The 19,492-nt window shown below is 55.1% G+C and overlaps 1 protein-coding gene across 29 annotated transcripts in view; it reads left to right on the top strand.

The window, feature by feature from the left end:
- ATRNL1 (attractin like 1) overlaps positions 1-10,117 on the top strand; it is a 721,691-nt gene extending 711,574 nt beyond the window's left edge. The window contains exons 29-31 of one of the 29 annotated variants that reach the window (XR_012754196.1): positions 5,544-8,653; positions 8,734-8,773; positions 9,014-10,117. Coding sequence is in view for 1 of the 29 variants with exons in the window: in XM_075348149.1 (XP_075204264.1) it covers positions 5,544-5,668 (125 nt within the window). In the remaining 28 variants the exon portion in view is untranslated. Of the gene's footprint in view, positions 1-5,543 lie in introns of all 29 variants that reach the window. The other 28 variants (XR_012754170.1, XR_012754182.1, XR_012754180.1 and 25 more) reach the window with 28 other exon arrangements.
- The last annotated feature ends 9,375 nt before the right edge of the window (positions 10,118-19,492 follow it).

Below are 19,492 nucleotides of genomic sequence, written 5' to 3'. Positions count from 1 at the left end.
AGGTTGCGGTGCACGGGTAGGTGGCTGTGGACGTGTAGGTTGCGGTGCACGGGTAGGTGGCTGTGGACGTGTAGGTGGCGGTGCATGGGTAGGTGGTGGTGAATGGGTAGGTGGCGGTGGACGTGTAGGTTGCGGTGCACGGGTAGGTGGCGGTGGACAGGTAGGTGGCGGTGCACGTGTAGGTGGCGGTGTAGGTGGCGGTGCACGTGTAGGTGGCGGTGTAGGTGGCGGTGCACGGGTAGGTGGCGGTGGACAGGTAGGTGGCGGTGTAGGTGGCGGTGGACAGGTAGGTGGCGGTGCACGTGTAGGTGGCGGTGTAGGTTGCGGTGCACGGGTAGGTGGCGGTGCATGGGTAGGTGGCTGTGGACGTGTAGGTTGCGGTGCACGGGTAGGTGGTGGTGAATGGGTAGGTGGTGGTGAATGGGTAGGTGGCGGTGGACGTGTAGGTTGCGGTGCACGGGTAGGTGGCGGTGTAGGTGGCGGTGCACGGGTAGGTGGCGGTGGACAGGTAGGTGGCGGTGTAGGTGGCGGTGGACAGGTAGGTGGCGGTGCACGTGTAGGTGGCGGTGTAGGTTGCGGTGCACGGGTAGGTGGCGGTGCATGGGTAGGTGGCTGTGGACGTGTAGGTTGCGGTGCACGGGTAGGTGGTGGTGAATGGGTAGGTGGTGGTGAATGGGTAGGTGGCGGTGGACGTGTAGGTTGCGGTGCACGGGTAGGTGGCGGTGTAGGTGGCGGTGCACGGGTAGGTGGCGGTGGACAGGTAGGTGGCGGTGTAGGTGGCGGTGGACAGGTAGGTGGCGGTGCACGTGTAGGTGGCGGTGTAGGTTGCGGTGCACGGGTAGGTGGCGGTGCATGGGTAGGTGGCTGTGGACGTGTAGGTTGCGGTGCACGGGTAGGTGGTGGTGAATGGGTAGGTGGTGGTGAATGGGTAGGTGGCGGTGGACGTGTAGGTTGCGGTGCACGGGTAGGTGGCGGTGTAGGTGGCGGTGCACGGGTAGGTGGCGGTGGACAGGTAGGTGGCGGTGTAGGTGGCGGTGGACAGGTAGGTGGCGGTGCACGTGTAGGTGGCGGTGTAGGTTGCGGTGCACGGGTAGGTGGCGGTGCATGGGTAGGTGGCTGTGGACGTGTAGGTTGCGGTGCACGGGTAGGTGGTGGTGAATGGGTAGGTGGTGGTGAATGGGTAGGTGGCGGTGGACGAGTAGGTTGCGGTGCACGGGTAGGTGGCGGTGTAGGTGGCGGTGCACGGGTAGGTGGCGGTGGACAGGTAGGTGGCGGTGCACGTGTAGGTGGTGGTTGCGACTGCGCGCAGTGTTTAATCTCCAGCTTTAATGATGACAGACGTTGCTTTGTGCCTGATTATCGCGTGGCGCGTCCCCTCGCGGTGCAGCGTCATGTGATCCCGCCACGCCGCCTACAGAGGCCAATTAATCAATGGCAATTTCATCGTCTCCTTCTCCTTAATTAGCCTGGTCTTCTGCAGAGATGGGAGATCGCGTTACTTATGGGGCTAAAACTCAAGAACGCAAGAAACCGGAACCGCCCTCTCCGCGAGACCGAGTCTCACCGTCTGCAAGATGTCTGAGCCCCAGAAGCAGGCGACGTCTCCGCGCTGCCTGATCTGCGTCCATCACCCAACCTTCTGCGCACCCTCAGTGCCCACTCGGGGTACATTGCACGCAATAAGACGCTCATCGGGAATCATTTGTTCCATAAAGATTCACTGAATAAAAGCAGTGTGTTTTGGGCTGTGACCGTGGTTGTCGGTGTGCACAGGTCTCGGGGTCCGGCTGTTGTGCCCCCCGCCCGGGGCTCTGGCTGTGTCAGTCTTGTCGGTGTGCACAGGGCTCGGGGTCCGGCTGTTGTGCCCCCCGCCTGGGGCTCTGGCTGTGTCAGTCTTGTTGGTGTGCACAGGTCTCGGGGTCCGGCTGTTGTGCCCCCCGCCCGGGCTCTGGCTGTGTCAGTCTTGTCGGTGTGCACAGGGCTTGGGGTCCGGCTGTTGTGCCCCCCGCCCGGGGCTCTGGCTGTGTCAGTCTTGTCGGTGTGCACAGGTCTCGGGGTCCGGCTGTTGTGCCCCCCGCCCGGGCTCTGGTTGTGTCAGTCTTGTTGGTGTGCACAGGTCTCGGGGTCCGGCTGTTGTGCCCCCCGCCCGGGGCTCTGGCTGTGTCAGTCTTGTCGGTGTGCACAGGTCTCGGGGTCCGGCTGTTGTGCCCCCCGCCCGGGGCTCTGGCTGTGTCAGTCTTGTCGGTGTGCACAGGTCTCGGGGTCCGGCTGTTGTGCCCCCCGCCCGGGGCTCTGGCTGTGTCAGTCTTGTCGGTGTGCACAGGTCTCGGGGTCCGGCTGTTGTGCCCCCCGCCCGGGCTCTGGCTGTGTCAGTCTTGTCGGTGTGCACAGGTCTCGGGGTCCGGCTGTTGTGCCCCCCGCCCGGGGCTCTGGCTGTGTCAGTCTTGTCGGTGTGCACAGGTCTCGGGGTCCGGCTGTTGTGCCCCCCGCCCGGGGCTCTGGCTGTGTCAGTCTTGTCGGTGTGCACAGGTCTCGGGGTCCGGCTGTTGTGCCCCCCGCCCGGGGCTCTGGCTGTGTCAGTCTTGTCGGTGTGCACAGGTCTCGGGGTCCGGCTGTTGTGCCCCCCGCCCGGGCTCTGGCTGTGTCAGTCTTGTCGGTGTGCACAGGTCTCGGGGTCCGGCTGTTGTGCCCCCCGCCCGGGCTCTGGCTGTGTCAGTCTTGTCGGTGTGCACAGGTCTCGGGGTCCGGCTGTTGTGCCCCCCGCCCGGGGCTCTGGCTGTGTCAGTCTTGTCGGTGTGCACAGGTCTCGGGGTCCGGCTGTTGTGCCCCCCGCCCGGGCTCTGGCTGTGTCAGTCTTGTCGGTGTGCACAGGTCTCGGGGTCCGGCTGTTGTGCCCCCCGCCTGGGGCTCTGGCTGTGTCAGTCTTGTTGGTGTGCACAGGTCTCGGGGTCCGGCTGTTGTGCCCCCCGCCTGGGGCTCTGGCTGTGTCAGTCTTGTTGGTGTGCACAGGTCTCGGGGTCCGGCTGTTGTGCCCCCCGCCCGGGCTCTGGCTGTGTCAGTCTTGTCGGTGTGCACAGGGCTCGGGGTCCGGCTGTTGTGCCCCCCGCCTGGGGCTCTGGCTGTGTCAGTCTTGTTGGTGTGCACAGGGCTCGGGGTCCGGCTGTTGTGCCCCCCGCCCGGGGCTCTGGCTGTGTCAGTCTTGTTGGTGTGCACAGGTCTCGGGGTCCGGCTGTTGTGCCCCCCGCCTGGGGCTCTGGCTGTGTCAGTCTTGTTGGTGTGCACAGGGCTCGGGGTCCGGCTGTTGTGCCCCCCGCCCGGGCTCTGGCTGTGTCAGTCTTGTTGGTGTGCACAGGTCTCGGGGTCCGGCTGTTGTGCCCCCCGCCCGGGCTCTGGCTGTGCCAGTCTTGTTGGTGTGCACAGGTCTCGGGGTCCGGCTGTTGTGCCCCCCGCCCGGGCTCTGGCTGTGTCAGTCTTGTTGGTGTGCACAGGTCTCGGGGTCCGGCTGTTGTGCCCCCCGCCCGGGGCTCTGGCTGTGTCAGTCTTGTTGGTGTGCACAGGTCTCGGGGTCCGGCTGTTGTGCCCCCCGCCCGGGCTCTGGCTGTGTCAGTCTTGTTGGTGTGCACAGGTCTCGGGGTCCGGCTGTTGTGCCCCCCGCCCGGGCTCTGGCTGTGTCAGTCTTGTTGGCGCTGTCACCTGATGAGGGAATATTCGCTTTGTGACACAAATTATAAAAGAAATGGATTTGTGACCGCGACGTTGCATTTGTCACTTTTCCATCAGCGCTCGGTGACAGGATGATTGGGGGCCGCCGCCGCCGCTCGCCGCTCCTCTCATCGATTACACCGCAGTGCACATTAATAATGATAATACATCCGCCATATTGATCAGCATTTTGCGCCATTTTTCTTTTTGTTGATTGCGGTTTTCTCCCATATTGTAGCAGCATAGTGATACGTGACCCTCTGTCCTATGCAGTTCCCGTGGGTGCGCTGTCAGGCGGTATAATCCACCGGTGTGTGCCCCTCCCCCCATGGTTTATTTCCATGGATATTTAGACATGGATTTTTATTGTTATTCCGGCCGCACCCCCCATATATCTGCAGATAATGTGCCACTATGGGTGTGTACAGCGCCGGGTACAGGGCAGAGATGGGCGCCGGGGCGAGGACTTGTCATATTACAAAATACAGGTGAGAGAAGGGAGAAGCTGCACAGAATTCATCAGAAATGTCCACATATCTGCAGAACTAATGCTAAATCCGATGGTAGCACAGATCTCTGCGCTCTGCTCCATCTACGATGCACTGTATGAAGTCTGTAAATGATACATTGTATCTGTGTGGGAAATCCTCCAGGAGCTCAAGGATAACTCATTGTAACAACCCCCCAGCTGTGTGAGCATCGCAACACGGACTGTTTCCATTCACTGACAGCAGGCAGGGATAGTACTAATGGGGAGGTGTTTCAGGCCCACACTTATTGCTCAGTTACAGCCCCAAGAAAATAAACTTTTCACCAAAACAGATCTATTTCTCTGACTTAATGGTGCGAAATGCGTCCACGTTTAAGAATTCTGCGCCTTGTAATGAACCTGGGGCCCCTGAGGTCATACATTTTTTTATGTATATATATATATAGCTGAATGTGTGCATGTATGTATGTATGTATGTATGTATGTCCAAGATTGGCATCTGCCATGTCACAGCTACAGCCACAAACTTTTGCGCACTCACACTTCTGGCCCCCGAGAGCGTCATAGGCTATGTTTTGAGGGGAAATTTTAACCCCACGCTTTACAGTTATTCACCAAAAAAACTGCCTCCATTAAAGCGAATGGAGCTGGGAGCCACAATGCAGCCAGAACTTCAGAAGAATGCGCAGCCACGCCCTTATATGGAATGTTGGCGTGTCACAATGCAGCCAGGGAAAGAGACAGACACAGACAGGGAAAGAGACAGACACAGGGAAAGAGACAGATAGGGAAAGAGAGATATATACAGAGGGGGAGACAGACATTATAATTACATTTCCATCTATTTGTTTTGTGTTTTTTGTGCAGAATAGATTTTTGTTAATACATTCTATTTAGTTAACAGCAGTTATTAACCCTGGCGAAGCCGGGCAGTACAGCTAGTATATATATATATATATATATATATATATATATATATATATATATATATATATATATATATATATATATATATATATATATATGTAGTGTGACTGTCCGGAGCTACTGGAGACAGTCAGCAAGCAGCGCCCCGGCCCATCCTAACCTCTCCGCTCTGTCTTGCAGGCCTCACCATCGCCAGCGCGCTTATATATATATATATATATATATATAGTGTGACTGTCCGGAGCTACTGGAGACAGTCAGCAAGCAGCGCCCCGGCCCATCCTAACCTCTCCGCTCTGTCTTGCAGGCCTCACCATCGCCAGCGCGCTTATATATATATATATAGTGTGACTGTCCGGAGCTACTGGAGACAGTCAGCAAGCAGCGCCCCGGCCCATCCTAACCTCTCCGCTCTGTCTTGCAGGCCTCACCATCGCCAGCGCGCTCATCGACATATCGCAGCAGAAATCCTTGGACTGCAAAGACAAAAGCTCCTGCGTCCGGAACCGGAAGCCGCATCCTCCGACCAGACAAGGGACGTGTGTCTGAGGCGCCTGCGGAGCTGCAGGGCTGTGACAATGTATCATTTTTGTTTTTTTTTTCTTTTTTGAAAAAAAAAAATCATTTTGTAATAAATATTTAACGGCTTCCGAGAAGAGACGAGATCCATTCGTCAGCGCGGATGACACCGGGACATCTGCCGGGGACCGCGTCCTTCCAGGAGCCGCAGAAGGTGGAGAACGACTGCATGAAAAGTCTTACGGACCGGGGGTGGGGGAGGGGCAGAGCCGAAGCAGCAGAATCCGGGCGTCTCCAGAACCGCGCCAGGAAAGAAGAGGATGACAGGGCTACGTGTACATACCATGTGGAGCGGGGGTCCACAGCATGTCCGTAACCAGTGCGGGGGTCTGTGGGAGGAGTCAGGGGATGAACCGTCACAAAATAGACATTTTTAACTTTTTTTTTTATATTATAAAGGGACACAATGAACGCACCAAATGTATTTACTGTGTGGAGGCGATACGAGGACAGGGGACACCACTCCGCCAGCGGCGCTTTATTTTTCTATGTTTTTTATGTTTTTTTCTATTTTTTGTTCCTTTGGGTGGAGGATGGGCTCGTGCAATAATCAGCAGCGATCAATAATAATAATACTGGAGATTGTGTCACACGTCAGCAGGAGCGCTGCGTGCTAATGGCAGCCCACATAGCTGCGTCTCCGGGCAGCGGCGCGCACTGACACCGCTATGTGTACAGAGCGTCAGGTGGAGGAGGCGTGGTGCCGCTGTGTGTACAGAGCGTCATGTGGAGCAGACGTGGTGCCGCTGTGTGTACAGAGCGTCAGGTGGAGCAGACGTGGTGCCGCTATGTGTACAGAGCGTCAGGTGGAGCAGACGTGGTGCCGCTGTGTGTACAGAGCGTCAGGTGGAGGAGGCGTGGTGCCGCTGTGTGTACAGAGCGTCAGGTGGAGCAGACGTGGTGCCGCTGTGTGTACAGAGCGTCAGGTGGAGCAGACGTGGTGCCGCTGTGTGTACAGAGCGTCAGGTGGAGCAGGCGTGGTGCCGCTGTGTGTACAGAGCGTCAGGTGGAGCAGGCGTGGTGCCGCTGTGTGTACAGAGCGTCATGTGGAGCAGACGTGGTGCCGCTGTGTGTACAGAGCTTCATGTGGAGCAGACGTGGTGCCGCTGTGTGTACAGAGCGTCAGGTGGAGGAGGCGTGGTGCCGCTGTGTGTACAGAGCGTCAGGTGGAGCAGACGTGGTGCCGCTGTGTGTACAGAGCGTCAGGTGGAGCAGACGTGGTGCCGCTGTGTGTACAGAGCGTCAGGTGGAGCAGACGTGGTGCCGCTGTGTGTACAGAGCGTCAGGTGGAGCAGGCGTGGTGCCGCTGTGTGTACAGAGCGTCAGGTGGAGCAGACGTGGTGCCGCTGTGTGTACAGAGCGTCAGGTGGAGCAGACGTGGTGCCGCTGTGTGTACAGAGCGTCAGGTGGAGCAGGCGTGGTGCCGCTGTGTGTACAGAGCGTCATGTGGAGGAGGCGTGGTGCCGCTGTGTGTACAGAGCGTCATGTGGAGCAGACGTGGTGCCGCTGTGTGTACAGAGCGTCAGGTGGAGGAGGCGTGGTGCCGCTGTGTGTACAGAGCGTCAGGTGGAGCAGGCGTGGTGCCGCTGTGTGTACAGAGCGTCAGGTGGAGCAGGCGTGGTGCCGCTGTGTGTACAGAGCGTCAGGTGGAGCAGACGTGATGCCGCTGTGTGTACAGAGCGTCAGGTGGAGCAGACGTGATGCCGCTGTGTGTACAGAGCGTCAGGTGGAGGAGGCGTGGTGCCGCTGTGTGTACAGAGCGTCAGGTGGAGCGAGCGTGGTGCCGCTGTGTGTACAGAGCGTCAGGTGGAGCAGGCGTGGTGCCGCTGTGTGTACAGAGCGTCAGGTGGAGCAGGCGTGGTGCCGCTGTGTGTACAGAGCGTCAGGTGGAGCAGGCGTGATGCCGCTGTGTGTACAGAGCGTCAGGTGGAGCGGACGTGGTGCCGCTGTGTGTACAGAGCGTCAGGTGGAGCGGGCGTGGTGCCGCTGTGTGTACAGAGCGTCAGGTGGAGCGGGCGTGGTGCCGCTGTGTGTACAGAGCGTCAGGTGGAGCAGACGTGATGCCGCTGTGTGTACAGAGCGTCAGGTGGAGCAGACGTGGTGCCGCTGTGTGTACAGAGCGTCAGGTGGAGCGGGCGTGGTGCCGCTGTGTGTACAGAGCGTCAGGTGGAGCAGACGTGATGCCGCTGTGTGTACAGAGCGTCATGTGGAGCAGACGTGGTGCCGCTGTGTGTACAGAGCGTCAGGTGGAGCAGGCGTGGTGCCGCTGTGTGTACAGAGCGTCAGGTGGAGCAGGCGTGATGCCGCTGTGTGTACAGAGCGTCAGGTGGAGCGGACGTGGTGCCGCTGTGTGTACAGAGCGTCAGGTGGAGCGGGCGTGGTGCCGCTGTGTGTACAGAGCGTCAGGTGGAGCGGGCGTGGTGCCGCTGTGTGTACAGAGCGTCAGGTGGAGCAGACGTGATGCCGCTGTGTGTACAGAGCGTCAGGTGGAGCAGACGTGGTGCCGCTGTGTGTACAGAGCGTCAGGTGGAGCGGGCGTGGTGCCGCTGTGTGTACAGAGCGTCAGGTGGAGCAGACGTGATGCCGCTGTGTGTACAGAGCGTCAGGTGGAGGAGGCGTGGTGCCGCTGTGTGTACAGAGCGTCATGTGGAGCAGGCGTGGTGCCGCTGTGTGTACAGAGCGTCAGGTGGAGCCGCTGTGTGTACAGAGCGTCAGGTGGAGCAGACGTGATGCCGCTGTGTGTACAGAGCGTCAGGTGGAGCAGACGTGATGCCGCTGTGTGTACAGAGCGTCAGGTGGAGCAGACGTGATGCCGCTGTGTGTACAGAGCGTCAGGTGGAGGAGGCGTGGTGCCGCTGTGTGTACAGAGCGTCATGTGGAGCAGGCGTGGTGCCGCTGTGTGTACAGAGCGTCAGGTGGAGGAGGCGTGGTGCCGCTGTGTGTACAGAGCGTCATGTGGAGCAGACGTGGTGCCGCTGTGTGTACAGAGCGTCAGGTGGAGCAGACGTGGTGCCGCTGTGTGTACAGAGCGTCAGGTGGAGCAGGCGTGGTGCCGCTGTGTGTACAGAGCGTCAGGTGGAGCAGACGTGGTGCCGCTGTGTGTACAGAGCGTCAGGTGGAGCGGGCGTGGTGCCGCTGTGTGTACAGAGCGTCAGGTGGAGCAGACGTGGTGCCGCTGTGTGTACAGAGCGTCAGGTGGAGCAGACGTGGTGCCGCTGTGTGTACAGAGCGTCAGGTGGAGCAGACGTGGTGCCGCTGTGGGTACAGAGCGTCAGGTGGAGCAGACGTGATGCCGCTGTGTGTACAGAGCGTCAGGTGGAGGAGGCGTGGTGCCGCTGTGTGTACAGAGCGTCAGGTGGAGCAGACGTGATGCCGCTGTGTGTACAGAGCGTCAGGTGGAGCAGGCGTGGTGCCGCTGTGTGTACAGAGCGTCAGGTGGAGCAGACGTGGTGCCGCTGTGGGTACAGAGCGTCAGGTGGAGCAGGCGTGGTGCCGCTGTGTGTACAGAGCGTCAAGTGGAGCAGGCGTGGTGCCGCTGTGTGTACAGAGCGTCAGGTGGAGCAGGCGTGGTGCCGCTGTGTGTACAGAGCGTCAGGTGGAGGAGGCGTGGTGCCGCTGTGGGTACAGAGCGTCAGGTGGAGCAGACGTGGTGCCGCTGTGTGTACAGAGCGTCAGGTGGAGCAGACGTGGTGCCGCTGTGTGTACAGGGCGTCAGGTGGAGCAGGCGTGGTGCCGCTGTGTGTACAGAGCGTCAGGTGGAGCGGGCGTGGTGCCGCTGTGTGTACAGAGCGTCAGGTGGAGGAGGCGTGGTGCCGCTGTGTGTACAGAGCGTCAGGTGGAGCAGACGTGGTGCCGCTGTGTGTACAGGGCGTCAGGTGGAGCAGACGTGGTGCCGCTGTGTGTACAGAGCGTCAGGTGGAGCGGACGTGGTGCCGCTGTGTGTACAGAGCGTCAGGTGGAGCGGGCGTGGTGCCGCTGTGTGTACAGGGCGTCAGGTGGAGCAGGCGTGGTGCCGCTGTGTGTACAGGGCGTCAGGTGGAGCAGACTTGGTGCCGCTGTGTGTACAGGGCGTCAGGTGGAGCAGACGTGGTGCCGCTGTGTGTACAGAGCGTCAGGTGGAGCGGGCGTGGTGCCGCTGTGTGTACAGAGCGTCAGGTGGAGCAGGCGTGGTGCCGCTGTGTCGTCAGGTGCCACCCTGTGTGCCCGGGGTAGGGGCGCTCTTCTTCTCTGTGTCGGTGGTGCATGCCGCGCTGGTGCAGACGCCTATATTTCCGTGTTTTCTTCTTTTGTAATTCAGCTTTGTGGGGCTGAACATGTACAATACCCTATATATAGTCACAATGTACAGTTTATAACAGCGGCAGGTCCAGGACTGCGCCACACGGCCACCGGCCTCCAATAAAACGCGTCTCTCATGAACATCGTCTGATTGTCTGTGTCCGGAGGAGTGACCCAACGAGGAAGGGCTGGGGGTCCGATCCCCCTAATTTACACAGAACGACTTATACAACCCCTGGCAAAAATTCTGGCCTCCCCCGCCTCTGAGGATGTTCATTCAGTTGTTTACTTTTGTTTAATAAAAGCAGATCACAGACGGCACCAAACTAAAGTCACTTCACATGGCAACTTTCTGGCTTTAAGAAACAATAAAAAAATCATGAAAACATAATGTGCACTTAAACTTAAAGCAATATGTCTCCAAAACAGGAAATGCACAACAAAACAAATGAGGAACGAATGGGAGGAAACTGGAGTCAATGTCTGTGACCGAACTGTAAGAAACCGCCTAAAGGAAATGGGATTCACATACAGAAAAGCTAAATAATAAAAAGATGACTTCCTGAAGAGAACATATAAATGTCCAGTCATTGATGAGATGGGGCTGCATGTCAGGTAAAGGCACTGGGGAGATGGCTGTCATTACATCTTCAATAAATGTCCAAGGTTACATTAACATTTTGGACACATTTCTGATCCCATCAATTGAAAGGATGTTTGGAGATGATGAAATCATTTATCAAGATGATAATGCATCCTGCCATAGAGCAAAAACTGAAAACATTCCTTGAAAGAAGACACATAAGGTCAATGTCATGGCCTGAAAATAGTCCGGATCTCAATCCAATTGAAAATCTTTGGTGGAAGTTGAAGAAAATGGTCCATGACAAGATCCAACCTGCAAAGCTGATCTGCAACAGCAATCAGGGAACGCTGGAGCCAGATTGATGAAGAGACTGTTTGTCACTCATTAAGTCCATGCCTCAGAGACTGCAAGCTGTTATAAAAGCCAGAGGTGGTGCAACAAAACACTACTGATAGATGATAGGAGGGTTCTTTTGTTTGTTTTTCATGATTCCAGAATTCTTTCCTCATGTCACGGGGTCCTTCTCCCATATCACACAATCAACAGAGCAAGAGATGGCGATACAATCCAAAGAGCATTTATTCCAAGCAAATCAAATGGTCCATAACATAATGCACAAAACAGAGGGTAAAATGAGTAGAAACATGAATATAGTCCAGAAAGCAATAAATAAAATGTCCAGTTTCTCTCTGAGAAGCCGCAGCTTCTCCCAGAGGATCAATCCTTCCATCCTGAAGTTCTCAAACAGACTGCCCAATTCTTCAGGTAAGCAGAGAGTTTAGGTGGATCTCACGCCCCCTCCCCCGACTTAGGAACAAAAGCCTGACAAGGGAGGAATTAAACCTGCAAATGGGACACACAAGGAACACAGAATGGACAGTAACCCTCGCCCAAACATTAACCCACACAAAATGGTCTACAATGCACAATATCCCACCATCACAACCTCTCCCTCTTTCTTAATAACCGAGTACGCCATGAGGTCTACACAAGACCTCTGTCCACCTCACTGAAGTCCATGTTGCTCAGCTGTGGATCGTCTATGGTTCTTCTTGCTGGGACAGTCCATCAGCATTCTGGTGTTGGCTTCCACACTTGTATTGGATGGAGAAGCTGTGGATAGTCCCTTGTACAGCGGTAGGGTTGGAAGGACAGGCTTCCCTTTGTGTCCTCCTTCACTCAAACTGTGTTTCCTGCACCCACAAATCGGCATTGTAGATCTCCCACATCATTTCCTAGGAGAATATCTGCAGGCAGCCGCTCATCACCCCAACCACACATTGCTTGACCCCAAAGTCCAGATCTACAGTCGCCTTTGGAATATTCCTCCTTTGTCCTCCAGACAATTCAATAACAATCCCTGGTCCATGATGTATCGCCTCTGACCGAACCACCCGGGGATCAGCTATTGTGACAAATGCCCCAGAGTCACAAAATCCAATGACTCTCCGTCCATCCAGCACAACCTCCTGTAAGTGCTTACTCTGATGGTAGTTTGGCTGTAGAGAATGAACAGGTCGATTTGGTGCAAGGTCATTCCTCAATCGACCAGCAGGGCAGGTGTCTTGTAGATGCCCCGGCTGCCCACATCGATAACATCTCCTCTGCGTCGTACTTCTTCCAATGTCCATTCTGGAGAAGGCAGGAGGAGAACCTGGAGACAAAGGCCGGAGGCCATACACTCCAACAGGGGCATCTATGGTGCAGGGGTCAGCGGTACACTCCAACAGGGGCCTCTATGGTGCAGGGGTCAGCGGTACACTCCAACAGGACCATCTATGGTGCAGGGGTCAGCGGTGCACTCCAACAGGGGCATCTATGGTGCAGGGGTCAGCGGTACACTCCAACAGGGGCATCTATGGTGCAGGGGTCAGCGGTACACTCCAACAGGGGCATCTATGGTGCAGGGGTCAGCGGTACACTCCAACAGGGGCATCTATGGTGCAGGGGTCAGCGGTACACTCCAACAGGGGCATCTATGGTGCAGGGGTCAGCGGTACACTCCAACAGGGGCATCTATGGTGCAGGGGTCAGCGGTACACTCCAACAGGGGCATCTATGGTGCAGGGGTCAGCGGTACACTCCAACAGGGGCATCTATGGTGCAGGGGTCAGCGGTACACTCCAAAAGGGGCATCTATGGTGCAGGGGTCAGCGGTACACTCTGGTGGAGGTGGTGGTAACTCTTCCTCAGGCAGGATGGACTGCACAAGATGCACCGGATAAAGTGGAGGTGCGTGGGGTCCCTCCGAGTCCTTGCGGGACAACTGGATTGCAGGTGCCCAGGTTGCCCCCCTCCCCCGTAACATCTCCTCTCTGTGATTCACCCGGGGCGTGGTCGGAGCTGTTGGGGTCCAGGATTGTGAGCCGTGGTTGTCATCGGCCTGCGGTTGGATGGAGGGGCAGATATAACTGGAGAGGGCCGGGGTGCAGGAGCAGGCTGTGGTGGGGTGGAGGGGCAGATATAACCAGAGAGGGTCGGGGGTGCAGGAGCAGGCTGTGGCTTATTGTCCAGAAGCCCCCTCCATTGCGGTCGGATAGTAAGGGCCTCATCAGCCAGGGCTGCAGCTCTACACAAGGTGCACGGCGTGCGTTCTCTGACCCATTCCCATGTTTCTGAGGGACACTTGTACAGAAATTGTTCTATAAGAAATACCTGTATAACGTCTTCCAGCGTGAAGGCGTCTTCCGCTTCCAGCCATGTCCGACATGCCGGGGACATCTTATGGGCACACATCCTAAACGATCCCCCCGTGGTGCATGGGAGGTCTCGGAGCTGTGCCCTATGTGAGTCTGGGGTGATGGTAATCCAGGATAGTCCGTTTTACAATGTTGTAATCCCGGTTCTGCTGTGAGGCAATGGTGCAATAAGCCTCTGCCAGGCTCCGTTCAGGGTCCCACTAACAAACGCCTCCAGCCAGAGTGGAGAACCTCCATCATGTCACACCGCTGCTCAAAGTCCTTGAAGAACCCCTCCACATCTCCGGAAGCCTCATCAAATGGCTTGAAGTCCTCCCGGGTGATCCACACAGGCTCCTGGATCGCTGGGTTTACTCCAACTCACATTACTCCCTCTGCCGGACTCCATTGCTTCTTGTCTTCTCTGTGCTCGGCGAGCAGCCTCCTCCTTATACTCCTGAGATACACCGGGGCCCAGAGCCGCCATCTTTTCTTCATACCACATCAACCACTGGCTTTTTGGGGCAGGGATCCCCGTCCCCAGTGTTTGTCCGTCAGACATCTGGGAGGAGGTGGTCTGGCTCGCACCCACCAGTAGATCAATTAAGGCCTCTTTATTCAGTCCCTGGTAGCTCAGGCCCAGATCTCTGACTCTCTCCTGTAGACTGGATGTGGTCCAGTCTCTGTACTCACTCTGTGTGTGGATCTCCATTGGGCTGTGCTCTGTTGATCCCACCGCTGCCACCAGATGTGACGGGGTCCTCCCATATAACACAATCAACAGAGCGAGAGATGGCGGTACAATCCAAAGAATATTTATTCCAAGCAAATCAAACGGTCCATAACATAATCCACAAAACAGAGGGTAAAATTAGTAGAAACACGAATATAATCCAGAAAGAGATAAATAAATGTCCAGTTTCTCTCTGAGAAGCCGCAGCTTCTCCCAGAGGATCAATCCTTCCCTCCTGAAGTTCTCACACAGACTGCCCAATTCTTCAGGTAAGCAGAGAGTTTAGGTGGATCTCACACCCCCTCCCCCGACTTAGGAACAAAAGCCTGACAAGGGAGGAATTAAACCTGCAAATGGGACACACAAGGAACACAGAATGGAGAGAGAACCACACCCAAACCCACACAAAATGCTGCACAATCCACAATATTCCACCATCACAACCTCATAATTGAGTGAGTCCATAATTTTCCCCCGTTTGGTGTTGAACAGTGCCCGTTACCGGCTGCACATTATGTTTTCATCATTTTTTTTAGTGTTTCTTAAAGCCAGAAAGTTTCCATCTGAAATGACTTTAGTTTTGTGCCGTCTGTGATCTGCGATATAAAAGTAACAACTGAATGAACATCCTCAGAGCCCGGGAGGCCAGAATTATTACCAGGGGTTGTAGAACACACGAAAATAAGCCCTGATGCAATGATAGACTAGAGACTGCAGCTCTGGAGGTGACTGGAGGGTTAGACATGAGGTTGTAGCAGAATAGTGACTGCAGCTCTGGAGGTGACTGGAGGGTTAGACATGAGGTTGTAGCAGAATAGTGACTGCAGCTCTGGAGGTGACTGGAGGAGAAGACATGATGTAACAGCAGAATAATGACTGCAGCTTTGGAGGTGACAGGAGGATAAGACACGATGTAAGAGCAGAATAGTGAGTGCAGCTCTGGAGGTGACTGGAGGATAAGACACAATGTAATAGCAGAATAGTGAGTGCAACTCTGGAGGGGACTGGAGGATAAGACACAATGTAACAGCAGAATAGTGACTGCAGCTCTGGAGGTGACAGAAGGATAAGACACGATGTAACAACAGAATAGTGAGTGCAGCTCTGGAGGTGACTGGAGGAAAAGATGATGTAACAGCAGAATAGTGAGTGCAGCTCTGGAGGTGACTGGAGGAAAAGATGATGTAACAGCAGAATAGTGAGTGCAGCTCTGGAGGTGACTGGAGGAGAAGACATGATGTAACAGCAGAATAGTAAGTGCAGCTCTGGAGGTGACTGGAGGAGAAGACACGATGTAAAGGCAGAATAGTGAGTGCCGCTCTGGAGGAGACTGGAGTATGAGACATGTTGAGAATTATTTTATCGATAAAACAAAGAAGTGACAGTAATTGTGGATAATAGGTTTGCACTCGTGTTTAGCACAGACTCGTGTAACATTGTAACAAGCCCCCAGATGTGTGACTATTCCCACTGACTTCACAAGTCTCCAGCACTGCTCATGATACAATATTCAGCGCGGCCCCTTTAAGCAGATGTGCCGTGAGCGGCTCCTGGTGATGCTCTTGTGGGTGACACCCGGTGATGGGCTGCAGCGTGTCGTCCGCCCGGTAATGTCAGCGGCGCTCTGTGCAGACTTGTCTGTAATTAGCACATTCTCTACAACCTTTTATTGTTTGGCCGATGCTTTAATTAACTTCATTTACAGCTGATGTTAACATTTACAAGGTGTCTGGTCACCGGAGAGGCTGCGGCGAGGATCGCTCCATCCTAACAGTGTATGGCGGCATGTTCTGCAGCGCCTGGTGCGTTATATGTGCAGGCGATACAAGAAGACACCATTATAATACACAGCAACCATAATCCCATGATGAGCGCCACCTCCAGGACATCACACTCAGGGTCCCCGCTCCTCAGGGGTCTGTGCTGCAGATCTCACCCCCTCCTAATTCACTGATAGGGAGTAGTTATTGTCTGCCATGTTGTAGATAGGGTGGCGCTGCAGACAATCACTAGCCGCTGCCACGATGAGGTGGCTATATACCAGGATGAGGTGACTATATACCAGGATGAGGTGGCTATATACCAGGATGAGGTGGCTATATACCAGGATGAGGTGGCTATATACCAGGATGAGGTGACTATATACCAGGATGAGGTGACTATATACCAGGATGAGGTGGCTATATACCAGGATGAGGTGACTATATACCAGGATGAGGTGACTATATACCAGGATGAGGTGGCTATATACCAGGATGAGGTGACTATATACCAGGATGAGGTGACTATATACCAGGATGAGGTGGCTATATACCAGGATGAGGTGACTATATACCAGGATGAGGTGACTATATACCAGGATGAGGTGGCTATATACCAGGATGAGGTGACTATATACCAGGATGAGGTGACTATATACCAGGATGAGGTGACTATATACCAGGATGAGGTGACTATATACCAGGATGAGGTGGCTATATACCAGGATGAGGTGACTATATACCAGGATGAGGTGGCTGTATTCAAGGATAGGGTGTTATATACCAGGACTGGAGGTTTTATACCAGGATAGGGGCTATATATCAGGATTGGGACATGCTTGGGACATATACTAGGATTGGGCTATATACCAGGATGGTGACATGATGGGGCCATACAAACCATGATGGGAGCATATATACCAGGATTGGGCCATAATGGGAACATACGAGAGGATGAGACCATGATGGGGACATATATACCAGGAAGGGGCCATATATACCAGGATAGGCCTTAATTAGGAGATATATACTACGATGGGGCCATATATACCAGGCTATATTAATGATCGGGGTCATATACCAGGATGGGGCTATGATGAGGACATATACCAGGATATAGCCATGATGTAGACATATTTACCAGGATGGGGGACATATTTACCAGGAAGTGGCCCAGGATGGGGGACATTACTACACAATGGGGGGGGGACTTGTATGTATTTATAGGATTTAGAATGCTACAATGACTCATACATCTGATAAACATATGGGGGATGGGGGGCCCAGGCTCAAACTCTGCACCGGGGACCATCAGATTCTTCTAGTTACGCCACTGGCTATAACGTGTCTGTCTGGAATCTCGGCTGTTTAGCTCACAGAGGATTGCACACAATTGGACCAGATACAGTGGGTACGGAAAGAATTCAGACCTCTTTAAATTTTTCACTCTTTGTTTCATTGCAGACATTTGGTAAATTCAAAAAAAGTTCATTTTTTTTCTCATTAATGTTCACTCTGCCCCCCCATCCCCCATCTTGACAGAACAAAAACAGAAATGTAGAAATGTTTGCAAATTTTATAAAAACAAAAAATCTAAAATCCCCCATGGTCATAAGTATTCAGCCCCTTTGCTCAGTGTTGAGTAGAGGCCCCTCCCTTTTGGGCTAGTACAGGCATGAGTCTTCTTGGGATCCTGGATTTGGGGATCCTCTGCCATTCTTCCTTGCAGATCCTCTCCAGTTCCGTCAGGTTGGATGGTGAACGTTGGTGGACGCCATTTTCAGGTCTCTCCAGAGATGCTCAATTGGGTTTAGGTCAGGGCTCTGGCTGGGCCGGTCAAGAATGGTCACAGAGCTGTTTTGAAGCCGCTCCTTTGTTATTTTAGCTGTGTGCTTAGGGTCATTGTCTTGTTGGAAGGTGAAGCTTCAGCCAAGTCTGAGGTCCAGAGCATCTGGAGGAGGTTTTCTTCCAGGATATCTCTGCACTTGGCCGCATTCATCTTTCCTTCAATTGCAACCAGCTGTCCTGTCCCCATAGCATGATGCTGCCTCCACCATGTTTCACTGTGATGAGGTACCTGGTTTTCTCTACACATACCACTTAGAATTATCACCAAAAAGTTCTATCTTCGTCTCATCAGAGCAGAGAATCTTATTTCTCATAGTCTGGGATCCTTCATGTGTTATTTACAAACTCTCTGCGGATTTCATATGTCTTTGTCACGCTCCCCGGGTCCCCTGCTCTGATCCCCGGCTCACCTGCCACGCTCCCCGCTCTCCAGCCTCCATTTCCTGCACTTCCCAGGCGTCCTGGTCCCCGCTCCCGGCGCCCGTCGGCTTCCCAGCCCCAGCCCGGCTCTGCTGCTTCCTCCTCTCAGCTTCCTGCTCTGGCTTCTGGCACCCGGGCCGCGCGCATGCGCATTAGGGCGCGCGCGGTCATTGACCCTTTCTTAAAGGGCCAGCGTCCACTGACAGGAAATGAAGCACACAGGTACAGGGTATAAAGGGGTTTAGTGTCCAAGTGGGCGGGGCCTGTTCTTCGTGCTTCCCAAGCTAGGAGTCAGGTCTCCTTGTGTTCCTGTGAGATACTCACCTCTCTCTCTTCTAGAGCCGATCCTGCCTTGCCATCCGGTCCTGCCGAATCCCGAACGCTGTCTATCTGCCATCCTGACAGTCCGTACCATCTCTGATCCCTGCGGTGACCCGTCATCTCGCTCCAACGGTTCCGGACTCCGCCTGCCATCATCTCAGCTTCCGAACCTGAGCTCCGTCACCCGGACTACCATCAGTGACTCCGTGGTCCCAGGGACTTCTCCATTATACTCGTGTGCACGGACTGTCCTGCTACCTGTAGTGCTCCAGCTACCGGACCCCTTACCATCATCAAGGAGTTCGGCCCAGTGGATCCACCTCCTGGGTCTGCCCGTCCACCTGGCCCTAACAGTAAGAACAGGCCATGGATCCCGCTGCAGCACTAGCAGCCTTACAGGAGGAACTCACACGCCAGCGTGAGACTCAGACCCGCATGCTGCAATTCATGTCTTCTGTGGACGCCCGCCTGAACACGCTACAGGCGTCAGCTACATCTTCAGCATCTCGGGCTTCCACTAGTCAATCCACGGCTCCAGCTCCCGTGGCAGCCTCTTCGGATGCTTCCAGACTTCGTTTGGCCTCACCACCCCGGTACGCCGGAGATCCCAAGACCTGCAGGGGATTCCTAAACCAATGCTCCCTCCATTTCACGCAGCTGCCGCATTTGTTTGCCTCCGACCAAGCCAAGGTCGCCTTCATCATGTCCCATCTAGAGGGTGAGGCACTGGCGTGGATGAACCCCTTGTGGGAAAGGGAGGATCCTGTGACCACGAACATCCAGGAGTTCCTGCAGGCTTTTCGTGGCACCTTTGACGAGCCCGGACGCGCCTCCGCGTCTGCCTCATCTCTTCTCCGGTTACGTCAGGGGACTCTGACGGTGGGTCAATACGCCATCCGTTTTCGCACCTTGGCGTCGGAACTCGGGTGGAACAACGAGGCACTAACCGCCGCCTTCTGGGAAGGACTCGCGGGCCGAATTAAAGATGAGCTGGCTGGTCGTGACGTACCTTCCACCCTGGATGCCCTGATTACCCTAGCGACTCGAGTGGACATTCGCTTTCAGGAGCGATCCAAAGAGGTGTCCCGTGAGAGACGTCCGGTACGGCATTCCTCTCCTCCGCAGAAGCCCGCCGTACTCCAGTCAACGGCATCTGGTGTCTCCGTCCAC

Source organism: Anomaloglossus baeobatrachus, chromosome 5 (genome assembly GCF_048569485.1).
Source record: "Anomaloglossus baeobatrachus isolate aAnoBae1 chromosome 5, aAnoBae1.hap1, whole genome shotgun sequence".
Classification (NCBI taxonomy): Eukaryota; Metazoa; Chordata; class Amphibia; order Anura; family Aromobatidae; genus Anomaloglossus; species Anomaloglossus baeobatrachus.
This window is presented reverse-complemented; position numbering and strand designations above follow the sequence as displayed.